The following is a 12,328-nucleotide window of genomic DNA, read 5'->3' on the forward strand; positions in this document are numbered from 1 at the left end:
GTCTTTCAGAGTTTGTTAATATTCACTGGGGCTCTGCATGAATGGCTTATCCAGGTACCCCACAGAGTTTTCCCAAGGTGTCCGACTTCCACAGAACTGACTATAACCGTAGGTCGCTCCACAGAACCAGACACAGCTACGCTGGTTTGTTAGCGTTGCACGTAGGCGAATGCAAGAAGACACATAGGTAGACAAAACTCGGCAGGGTCAAGTATTCTTTTTTTTATTATTTAAGATTTAGTTTCGAATCTGAAGAGGTACATTTTTAGTTTTAGCGTCAAGGTTAACCACACTCTCTTCAAATACTGCACGATGTCCAGAACCTACAGATTACTTGAAGCGGCAGGCAGAGTTTCAAGAAGTTGTGCTCCTGATGAATGAAGTGACCCCCAATGCAGTGCTATCCCAGAGCTCCCATTCCAGTGAATTTTAAATGCCAAGAGAGACAGACAGACACAGAGAAAGACAGATAAAGAAATGAGTATATACCACTCTGTGTTCAGCAGTTCTTTTATTGTCTAGGTATTAAATTTGTGAATGCTTTTTAAAACATATTTCTTGTATTATTTAAGCTAAAGTCAAAATTAAAAAATCAAATTGTTTTAGTCAACTCATCCACTCCTCAGCTACATGCCCATATATAACCATGAATCAAACCACTTATCCAGCATGCCACTCACCCGCTGACCATGAACTTAAACATTGTTAATTATATGTTAAGTAGGAATTTTGACACCAGCTCTCCTGGATGTGTTTTACTGTGCAGTTTTCACATTCACCCACCAGTGGTAGGTTTTCCTGTCATTTGATGCATAATTTGACATTGCAAGAGGTGCAGGCACAATGGATCAAATGGCTGCATTCAATGCTGTGTTAGTCTATTGTTCTAGGTAGCTGGTGGATTAGACCCTGGTCAGCAGGAGGCACTACAGCCCACCCAAGGCAGGGGAGCATGCTGTCAAGAGACTGATGAGCAGAAACATCTCCCGGTAATTCTAACATAATGCTGCGATTGCATTGCATCGGGCACTGATCAGGAACTGAGATTATGTGTACTGAGGGAGAGAGAAAAAAAGAAAGAGAAAGAGAGGGAGAGGGAGAGAGAAGAGGGGAGTAAATCAGTTTTCCTTAGTGACGATCTAATGTAGAGCTCTGTAGAAGATCTGTGGGGGTTTTGTTGGGGGGTCTGAAGGTGGTCTGGAAGCCTGGAGGTGGAGAGTGAAAGTTGCCGGGGTTGGAGGGTGGAGGGTAGGGGGCCCAGCCAGCTCTGTGTAAGGGTATCTGTGTGTTGAAGGGGTTACTGTGCCCAGGCTGTGCTGCTGTGGGGCCGTCTATTTCTGTCAGCGTCTGGAGCGACTTCAGCCAATGTGGAGGGTTTTCATCCTGCAGAGCGTCTAAACTGTTCCCTGTAGATGCTGGCACACCTGTGGAGTGGAAACACACATGTTGGCCATCAGTTTAAGAACTCAGCGTTCAATCATACACTCTTGTCTATAATACTGAAATAAATTATACAGCACAATAGAACTTCATTCAACTTAAAAACAGAAATACAGTTGGAGAATGGGATTAACTAGATTGCCCCCCCCCCCCCCCCAGAGAGCTGGCATGGATGGAATGGGCCGAATGGCTTCCTTCAGTGGCAGAAGACTCTTCAATTCTTTGAAAGAGCAATTCATTCATCCCGAAGGATAGCCCGACAGCGGATATCCATTTATCTTTTCAACTTTTTTTTTTAATAAACAATTTTAATTAGGTATTTTTTGGCATTGTAAACAGTAGAATTACAGAACGAGAAAACAAAAGGACTGTACAGTAAACAAAGTACATAGTGCAATTGCCGTAGCCCGCACCACCCAGATCTGCCTAATTGACCCCCTATACTACATTCCCCTTGCTGACGATTAATTCTCCGCAAAGAAGTCAATGAATGGTTGTCACTTCCGGGCGAACCCTAACAACGACCCTCTCAAGGCGAACTTGATTTTCTCTAAGCCAGGAAACTCGCCATGTCTGACAGCCAGGCTTCCGATTTTGGGGCTCTGAGTCCCTCCAAGCTACAAGTATCCGTCTCTGGGCTAACAGGGAAGCAAAGGCCAAGAAGTCGGCCTCTTTCTCCCCCTGGACTTCCGGGGCCTCTGAAACCCCAAAGATTGCCACCTCTGGACTCATTGCCACCCTAGTGTCAGTACTCTAGACATGACGTCCTCGAACCCCTGTCAGTATCTCCTAAATTTTGGACACGCCCAAAATATGTGGCTATGGTCTGCCGGTCCTCTCAGACACTTTACACACCTGTCCTCTACGCCGAAGAATCTGCTCATCCGGGACACTGTCATGTGGGCCCGGTGGACGACCTTCAATTGAATCAGGCCAAGCCTGGCACATGTTGAAGTCCCATTGACCCTGCCCGGCGCGTCCGCCCACAGGCCTTCCTCAATCTCCCCTCCCAACTCCTCCTCCCATTTATGCCTCAGCTCCTCCTCCACCCCCATGAGATCCTTGTAAATATCCGAGACACTTCCCTCCCCCACCCATCCTCGAGACACTACCCCATCTTGGATCCCCCTTCGTGGCAAGAGTGGAAAAGATGGCACCTGCCTACGCAAAAAGTCGCAAACCTGAATATACCGGAATTCATTCCCCCTTGTCAACCCAAACTTGGCCTCAAGCGCCCTCAAACAAGGGAAGCTCCCTTCCAAAAACAAATCTCCCATCCGCTCAACCCCCGCCATCCCCATACCCGAAACCCCCCGTCCAACCTCCCCGGGGCAAACCGATGGTTGTCTCATATCGGGGACCAGAGCGATGCTCCCGTTGCTCTCACGTGCCTCCTCCACTGTCCCCAGATCCAAAGGGACCACTACAGGACTGGTGGAGAAGCGCACTGGGGGGAACGGCAGAGGCGCCATCACCAACGCCCCCAGACTGGTACCCCTACATGAGTCTGCCCCAACCTGCTCCCAAGCCGCCCACACCACCCACTTCTTTATCATGGCTATGTTAGCCGCCCAAAAATAGTTGCTGAAATTCGGCAGTTCAAGCCCCCCTTCCCCCCGGTTCCGCTCGAGCATCACCCTCTTCACTCGCCCACCCATACAAAGCCCAAAATGATCTTGCTCACCCTCTTAAAAAAGGAACATGGAATGAAAAAGGGGAGTTCTGGAACACGAATCAGAACCTCGGGAGGACCGCCATTTGAAATGAAATGAAATGAACTGTCTGTACTCTCCGAGCTAACTACAGCGGGAGCGCATCCCACCTCCGGAACTCCCCTCGCATTTGATCTACCAGCCGGGACAGGTTCAGCTTGTGCAGTCAACCCCAATCCCGCGCCACTTGTATTCCCAGGTACCCCAGCTAACCGGAACGGCAGCTCCCTCAGCCTTGGTCCCTCTCCTGAACTACAAACATTTCACTTTTTGTCATATTCAATTTGTACCCCGAAAACTGGCCGAATTCCCCAGGGTCGCCATGATTCTGTCCATCTCCGCCATCGGTTCCGAAACGTACAAGAGCAGGTCATCTGCATACAATGAAACTCTATGCTCCACCATCCACCGAACCAGCCCCTTCCAACCCTCTGAAGGCCTCAGAGCAATTGCCAGCGGCTCTATAGCGAGCGCAAACAGCAGTGGGGAGAAGGGGCACCCCTTTCTCATCCCGTGCTGCAGTCTAAAATAGTCAGACGTTGTCCTGTTTGTCCTCACACTCGCCTCCGGGGCCTGATATAGCAGCCTGACCCAGTCGATGAAACCCACCCCAAAACTAAACCATCCCAGCACCTCCCATAAGTACTCCCACTCGACCTGGTCAAACGCCTTCTCCGCGTCCATTGCCACCACACAAGCATTGAGCAATCTTCTTATATTCGCCACCAGTTGCCTACCTTTTGTTTGATCCTCACTAATAACACTCGGCACACAATCCTCAATCCTAGTGGCCAAAAGCTTTGCCAGCAGTTTAGCATCCACGTTAAGAAGGGAGATCGGCCTATAAGACCCACACGACTCCGGGTTCTTGTCCCGTTTTAGAATTAAGCAGATGGTAGCCTGCGACATCGTCTGGGGCAGCGCCCCCCTGTCCCTTGCCTCATTAAAAACCTTGACCAGCAGCGGCCCCAACAACCCGGAGAACTTTTTATAAAATTCTACCAGGTACCCATCCGGCCCCGGGGCTTTACCTGACTGCATGGCCTTTAAGCCCTCTAATATCTCCTCAGCTCTGATCGGGGCACCCAGCTCTTCTACTAGCTCCCTACCCACTTTTGGGAATATCAGGCCGTCTAAGAAGCGTTTCATCCCCTCTGGCCCCACGGGGCGCTCCGAGCTATAGCGTCTGCTATAGAAGTCTTTGAAAGCCCTGTTCACACCCGCCGCATCCACCCACTTTACCTATTGCCCTAGCTGCCTCCCTTTTTCTGAGCTGCTGAGCCAGCATCCTGCTGGCTTCCTCATTATAGGAAGGATGTGGAAGCATTGGAAAGGGTGCAAAGGAGATTTACCAGGATGCTGCCTGGTTTGCAGGATAAGTCTTATGAGGAAAGGTTGAGGGAGCTAGGGCTTTTCTCTTTGGAGCAGAGGAGGATGAGAGGCGACTTAATAGAGGTTTATAAGATGACGAGGGGGATAGATGGAGTGGACGTTCAGCGACTTTTTCATCGGGTGGATGTACCTGCTACAAGGGATCATAACTATAAGGTTCAGGGTGGGAGATATAGGAGGGATGTCCGAGGTAGGTTCTTTACTCAGAGACTGGTTAGGGTGTGGAATGGACTGCCTGCTGTGATAGTGGAGTCGGACACTTTAGGAACTTTCAAGCGGTTATTGGATAGGCACATGGAGCACACCAGAATGGCAGGGAGTGGGATAGCTTGATCTTGGTTTCGGACAATGCTCGGCACTGCATCGAGGGCCGAAGGGCCTGTTCTGTGCTGTACTGTTCTATGTTCTCACCATGTTCATATAGCGCACCCCTCGCCTTTCTGAGCTGCTCCACTGCCTTACCCGTGGACACCACCCCAAACTCCGCCTGCAGTCTCCTCCGTTCCCTCAAGAGCTCTGCACTCGGGGTCCCCGCATACCTCATGTCAATCTGCAGGATCTCCGCGAACAGTCGGTCCATCTCTGCCCTGTCCGTCATGTCTCAGAGCCCGGATTGAAATCAGCTCCCCTCTCACCACTGCCTTGTGCGCCTCCCACACCACCGCTGCTGAGACTTCCCCCGTATCGTTGACCTGCAGGTAGTTTTGTCGACACTCGCACACCCCTTTGTCCGCCAGCAGTCCCACATCTCTACTGCAGGCGCTGGAAGCTCTCTTCACTCACCTGTAGCTCGACACAATGCGGAGCATGGTCGGGAATGGGGATTGCCGAATACTGCGCATCCACCACCCCTGTCAGTAGATCCCTACTCAGTATGAAAAAAATCGATCCGGGAGTAGACCCTATGGACGTGCGAGAAAAAGGAGAACTCCTTCCCTGTCGGCCTGCCAAACCTCCATAGGTCGACCCCCCCCCCCCCCCCCCATCTGCTCCATGAACTCCCTCAGCTCTTTTCCCATTGCTGACACTCTGCCCGTTTTTGAGCACTATCGGCCCAGGCCTGGATCAATAACTCTATTGAAATCCCCTCCCATAACCAGCTTGTGGGAATCCAGGTCAGGTATCTTCCCCAGCACCCTCTTTATGAAATCCGCATCTTCCCAGTTTGACGCATAGATGTTGACCAGAACCACCTTCGTCCCTCCCAGCTTACCGCTAACCATAACGTAGCGACCTCCCCCGTCCGAAACAATACTCCACACCTCAAACTGCACCCGCTTGTTCACCAGAATCGTGACCCCCCTCGTCTTAGTATCTAGCCCGGAGTGGAATACCTGACTAACCCAGCTCTTCCTAATCTGGTCCGCTACCTTCAGGTGCGTCTCCTGCAACATTATCACGTCCGCCTTTAGAGCCCTAAGATGTGCAAACACCTTTGCCCTCTACACCGGCCCATTTAGCCCTCTAATGTTCCATGTGACCAGCCGAGTTGGGGCTCACCGCGCCCCCCAAACCCCCCCCCCACAATGCCGGTCAGCCATCCCCTTTCCTGGGCCTGCCCCCAGCCCCTGCGGCCCCGCCTCCTGGCAGCGCCCCTCTCCGACCTCTTCTCCGCTTCTAAAATCAAATTATCTTTTCAAAGTTACGAATGAATCTGTTTCCACCACTATTTCAGATCATGCCTGCATTAAAAAAAAACCCTCATCTCCCCCCGCCCCGCCCCCCCCCCAACAGCTCTCGCCAAAACCTCTCCAACTTTCTTTGCTCCAAGCCTAGCTTCTCCAGTCTCTCCACTGGGAGACAGCTTGATGAAAAGTTGAGCGAGTAAAACTCAAACACACGTGAAAAGGCCCCATCGACGGTAAAGAGGCAAATGGTGTGCTGGCCTTCATTGCGAGGGGATTAGAGCACATGAGCAGGGATGTCTTGTTGCAATTATACAGGGCCTTGGTGAGGCCACACCTGGAATATTGTGTGTACAGTTTTGGTCTCCTTATCTGAGGAAGGATGTTCTTGCTCTCGAGATAGTGCAGCGAAGGTCTACCAGACTGATTCCAGGGATGGCAGGACTGAAGTATGAGGAGAGATTGAATTCGCTAGGGTTCAGAAGAACAAGGGGGGAATCTCATAACGCATAAAATTCTAACAGGACTAGACAGGGTAGATTCAGACCCGTCTCCACCAGTATTGTCTCCCAGTGGTATACAAGGCCATGGAGTTGCCTCCACCTATACTGTATCCCAGTGTTATACAGCTTCAGACCTGCCCCCACCAGTACCAAATCCCAGTGTTATACAGTGCCATGGAGTTGCATCCACCAGTACTGTATCCCAGTGTTATACAGTGACAGACCTGACCCCACCAGTACTGTATCGCAGTGCAATACAGTACCATGGAGCTGCCCCTACCATTACTATATCCCAGTGTTATACAGTTTCAGACCTGGTCCCACCAGTACTGTACACCAGTTATACAGTTTCAGATCGGTCCCCACTGGTACTGTACCCCAGTGTCATAGTGACAGTCATGTCCCCACCAGTACTGCACCCCAGTGTCATAGTGACAGTCATGTCCCCACCAATACTGTACCCCAGTGTCATACAATGACAGAACTGTCCCCACCGGTACCGTACCCCAGTGTCATAGTGACAGTCATGTCCCCACCAGTACTGTACGCAGTGTTATACAGTGACAGACCTGTCCCCACCAGTACTGTACCCCAGTGTTATACAGTGACAGACCTGTCCCCACCAGTACTGTACGTCAGTGTTATACAGTGACAGACCTGTCCTCAACAATACTCTATCCCAGTGTTATACAGTGACAGACCAGTACTGTACCCCAGTGTTACACAGTGACAGACCTGTCCTCAACAATACTTTATCCCAGTGTTATACAGTGACAGACCCGTCCCCACCAGTACTGTACCCCAGTGTTATTCAGTGACAGACCCGTCCCCACCAGTACTGTACCCCAGTGTTATGCAGGGACAGTCCTGTTCCCACCAGTACTGTACCCCAGTGTTATTCAGTGACAGACCCGTCCCCACCAGTACTGTGCCCCAGTGTTATGCAGGGACAGTCCTGTCCCATCCAGTACTGTACCCCAGTGTTATACAGGGACAGTCCTGTTCCCACCAGTACTGTACCCCAGTGTTACACAGTGACAGACCTGTCCCCGCCAGTACAGTACCTCAGTGCTATGCAGGGACAGTCCTGTTCCCACCAGTACTGTACCGCAGTGTTGTTACACAGCTCAACAGTTATTGTAAATACTGCTCCAAATCTTTCTGCTGCAAGATCCATACATTCAAGTTAAGCAGTAGGAAAATATTACGCACCCATTACACTCCACTGAAATCCTAGTGGCAGCACAATGAAATAATAGGAAAGGAAATTTCATTAAAGTCTTATCTTTAACCTGAAGGTCGCTCATTGATTGGAAGCTAGACGTCAGACATTTAACTCTGTAGCTTATCATTCATGGATTGGTTTGCGAACTGGCAAGGAATAGAATCCAGCTGTGAGTATTAATTCAAAAGAGATACAAGGGGATCCTGACTCCTTAATAAAACTGCACTGACACCAATTTCTGGATACAAGGTGAGAGGCTGTTTCTGATATTTACATTAAGCCGACAACAACAGGAAATATTTCTGGTTAACTTGGGAATTAACAGAACATTGAAATAGGGGCATTTTGTAATATTCATTATTACTCTTGTCCATTGTGGCAATCATTAAGTTCACAGACCAACAGGAAAAAACAGGAAATAATGATCAAAGTACAGCGTTCATGGTCTTTATAGCCAATTTCTTCCATTTGCCCCACCTCCTGTAGGTAATCTCTTGCTGTGAGTCCTGCACAAGTTGTGTCTTGTACCCAAGGGTCCATTCTGTTCGTTAGAATGTAGACAATCAGCCATTTGATCACAACTGATAATTATGTTCCCACCCCACATTTGAAGCATTAATCTGGCTTTTCTTCTTTCAAGATGCCAGAAAGTGGTTGTTTTTAAAATAAGCTTTTCTCAGTTTTGCATTCCAAACACTTTCTTGAACAGAATATAGGTAATTGGAGTGAGAAACATTCTTTGGCTTTCGAACCCGGACCCCAACACTGTGTCCCGGTTTACCAATTTCTTGTATTCATCTTAATGACCACTTCCTTTCCCAGCACAGAACAGAACCATAGAATCGCTGCAGTGCAGAAGGAGGCAATCCGGCCCATCGAGTCTGCATCGACCCACTGAAAGAGCACCCCTCCCAGGCCCACTCCCCTGCCCTATCTCCGTAACCCTGCCCAACCAGCACATCCTTGGACTGTGGGAGGAAACCGGAGCACTGGGGGGAAACCCACGTAGACACAGGGAGAATGGACAGACTTCGCACAGACAGTGACCCAAGGTCACAATTGAACCCGGATCCCTGGCGCTGTGGGGCAACAGTGTTAACCACTGCACTGTCCCCTTTCTAATTACCACTTCCTTTCCCAGCACAGAATAGCTTCAATTGAAAATAATCCCAGTTAATCTGTGAGGATTTAAAGATTTTTTTTTGGCAGTTTCAATACACACTCGCATTAAAAAATCTTCCCCACCCCCATCAATGTTAAATATTTCTTGAAGAAAAATAAATTGAAAAAAATTATTTATCGGCTTTTCTCCTAAATTGCTCGCAGCAGTGCCTTGTTCAGAGGGCATGAGGAGTCAATCTTGAAGGATTGCAATCTACTTGGAGTAAGCTCATATCTGGGAATATTCTACCCCAGGACACTTCATGGGTGGCACTGTGGCACAGTGGTTAGCATTGCTGTCTCACAGCGCCAGGGAACAATTAAAGCATCATAATTCCAGCAAATAATCAACACATCATGGACCAAATCGATTTAGTCACTCCCCACCCAATGGCGAGGAATAGATTGGTGTTGCGGAAGTAGGGATGCTGCAGGAGGATCTGGAGAGGCGAGGAGAGTGGGCAAAGTGGCAGATGGAATATGATGTGGAAAAGTGTGAAGGTATGCACTTTGTAGGTAGAATGAGGCAGACACTTTTATAAATTGGAAAAGGCTTAGGAAATCAGAAGCACAAGGAACTTAGGAGTCCGAGTTCAGGATTCTCTTAAGGCTAACGTGCAGGTTCAGTTGGCAGTTCGGAAGGCAAATGTAATATTAGCATTCATGTCGAAAGGGCTAAAATACAAGAGCAGGGATGTACTGTTGAGGCTTATAAGGCTCTGGTCAGACCCCATTTGGAATGATGAGGGCAGTTTTGGCCCCTTATCTAAGGAAGGATGTGCTGGCCTTGGAGAGGGTTCAGAGAAGGCTCACAAGAATGAACCCCAGAATGAAGGACTTGAATAATAGAATTGACAGTGCAGGGGGCGATTCGGCCCATCGAGTCTGCACCGGCTCTTGGAAAGAGCACCCGACCCAAGGTCCACACCTCCACCCTATCCCCATAACCCAGTAACCCCACCGAACACGAAGGGCAATTTTGGACACTAAGGGCAATTTAGCGTGGCCAATCCACCTAACCTGCACATCTTTGGACTGTGGGAGGAAACCGGAGCACCCGGAGGAAACCCACGCAGACACGGGGAGAACGTGCAGACTCCGCACAGAGTGAGCCAAGCCGGGAATCGAACCTGGGACCCTGGAGCTGTGAAGCAATTGTGCTCACCACTATGCTATCGTGCTGCCCCTAAATGTCTTGTCATAGGATGAGCGGTTGAAGACTCTGATCTGTCTGTACTCAGAGTTTAGAAGGATGAGGAGGGGTCTCATTGAAACTTCAGACTACGGAGAGGCCTAGATAGTGAACGTGGTGAAGATGTTTCCATTAGTAGGAGTAACTAGAACCCAAGGGCACAGCCTCAAACTGAAGGGATAATCCTTCAAAACAGAGATGAGGAGGAATTTCTTCAGCCAGAGAGTGGCGAATCTGTGGAACTCATTGTCGCAGAAGGCTGTGGAGGCCAAACCACTGAGTGTCTAATTCTGCTCCTCTGTCTTATGGTCACATTAACCCTATGGGTCCATGTTGATGTTTACGGTCTACACGAGCCTTCGGTCTCCCTTTTTGATCAAACCTCCATCACTATCTGTCCCTTTCTCCCTCGTGTTTATGTAGTGTCCCCTTATTGATACCAGGCATTCAGGTAAGTGTTCTCCAAGGCGGCCTTCAGGACGCCCGACAACGCAGAATCGCCGAGCAGAAACCTATAGCGAAGTTCCGCACACGAGTACGGCCTCAACCGGGACCTGGGATTCATGTCGCATTACATTCATCCCCCACCATCTGGCCTGCGAAATCCTACCAACTGTCCTGACTTGACACAATTCACACCTCTTTAACCTGGGGTTACCCCATCTCTGGATCTGGAAAGATTTAATCACCTGCTAATGGTCGCATTCCAAGCATTGTTTGGCATCTTTGAATTTGTCTATATGTATGTTTCTGGAACATGCCTCTTCATTCACCTGAGGAAGGAGCAGCGCTCCGAAAGCTATTGACATCAAAACAAACCTGTTGGACTTTAACCTGGTGTTGTAAAACTTCTTGATGGGTATAACCATTCAATTCTGGTATCCTTCTGGGAAGTGAACCGTGCAACTTCCCAAGTACCTCCATATCCTTTGTAGAAGAGGGCCAGAACTGTTCAGTGCTCCAGCATTCTAATAAGTTCAACATACCTTCTCCACTTTTCACACCTGTCGCTCTAGAATTTTATTCACGGCCTTATTAACACTGCTTTGTGCATCTGCTCCCCCAGATCCATCTATTTCTCTACCTTATTAACAGACTTACTGGTATTTTCTTCTATCAAAATTTATCACCTCTCACTTAACCTACATGGAAGTTCATCGCTCAATTATTCGCCAACTCAGCAACTTTATCAATGCAGTCTTCATGGAATCATATAAATCCTACAGTGCAGGAGGCCATTCGGCCCATCATGTCTGCACTGACCCTATCTAGGCCGACTCTCCCGTGTTTTGGTGCAATTCTCCTTCCTACCAACTTTATCTGCTCTCAATTTTGGTCACCTGCAAATGAAAATAATATTTCCAATTCCAAATTCCATGGCAGCACGGTAGCACAGTGGGTAGCACTGTTGCTTCACTGTGCCAGGGACCCAGATTCGATTCCCGGCTTGGGTCACTGTCTATGTGGAGTCTGCACGCTCTCCCTGTGTCTGTGTGGGTTTCCTCCGGGTTCTCTGGTTTCCTCCCATAAGTCCCGAAAGACGTGCTATTAGGTGAATTGGACATTCTGAATTCTCCCTCTGTGTACCCAAACAGGCGCCGGAATGTGGTGACGAGGGGCTTTTCACAGTAACTTCATTGCAGTGTTAATGTAAGCCTACTTGTGACAATAAAGATTATTATAAATCCAAAGCGTTCGTCGGTGGTGAATAATAATTCCGGCTCTAATCCTTGTGGACACCAGTTTCCACTTACCAGTCTCAGTAGCAACCCTTAATGCCTACTTTTTCTATTTTGTAGCCCAACCTGCTATCAAATTTGCTACTTATTGCCCAACTCCACATGTTGCGTCATGTATTAGAAAAACAAGAGATGCACAATTCATCACCTCAAACAGTTCCGCAGCACAGGACAGGGCTGCATCCACCTGTACAGCACGCAAATGGGATTGAAGAGCTTGTCATTGGAGTTTAGAAGGATGAGGGGGATCTTATTGAAACTTACAGGGTACGGAGAGGCCTGGATAGAGTGGACGTGGAGAGGATGTTTCTACTAGTAGGAAAAACGAGAATCCGAGGC

At 48.9% G+C, this 12,328-nt stretch overlaps 1 protein-coding gene across 7 annotated transcripts in view; it reads right to left on the bottom strand.

Moving 5' to 3' along the window:
* Nucleotides 1-207: 207 nt before the first annotated feature.
* The window catches only part of LOC140396118 (CCR4-NOT transcription complex subunit 4-like), a 206,771-nt gene continuing 194,650 nt past the window's right edge, over nt 208-12,328 (bottom strand). For all 7 annotated transcript variants that reach the window (XM_072484247.1, XM_072484246.1, XM_072484249.1 and 4 more), the window contains one exon: nt 208-1,424. In XM_072484247.1, the coding sequence (XP_072340348.1) occupies nt 1,129-1,424 (296 nt within the window). In that variant the 3' untranslated portion in view covers nt 208-1,128. The remainder of the gene's footprint in view (nt 1,425-12,328) is intronic.

This window comes from Scyliorhinus torazame, chromosome 19 (assembly GCF_047496885.1).
Source record: "Scyliorhinus torazame isolate Kashiwa2021f chromosome 19, sScyTor2.1, whole genome shotgun sequence".
Classification (NCBI taxonomy): domain Eukaryota; kingdom Metazoa; phylum Chordata; class Chondrichthyes; order Carcharhiniformes; family Scyliorhinidae; genus Scyliorhinus; species Scyliorhinus torazame.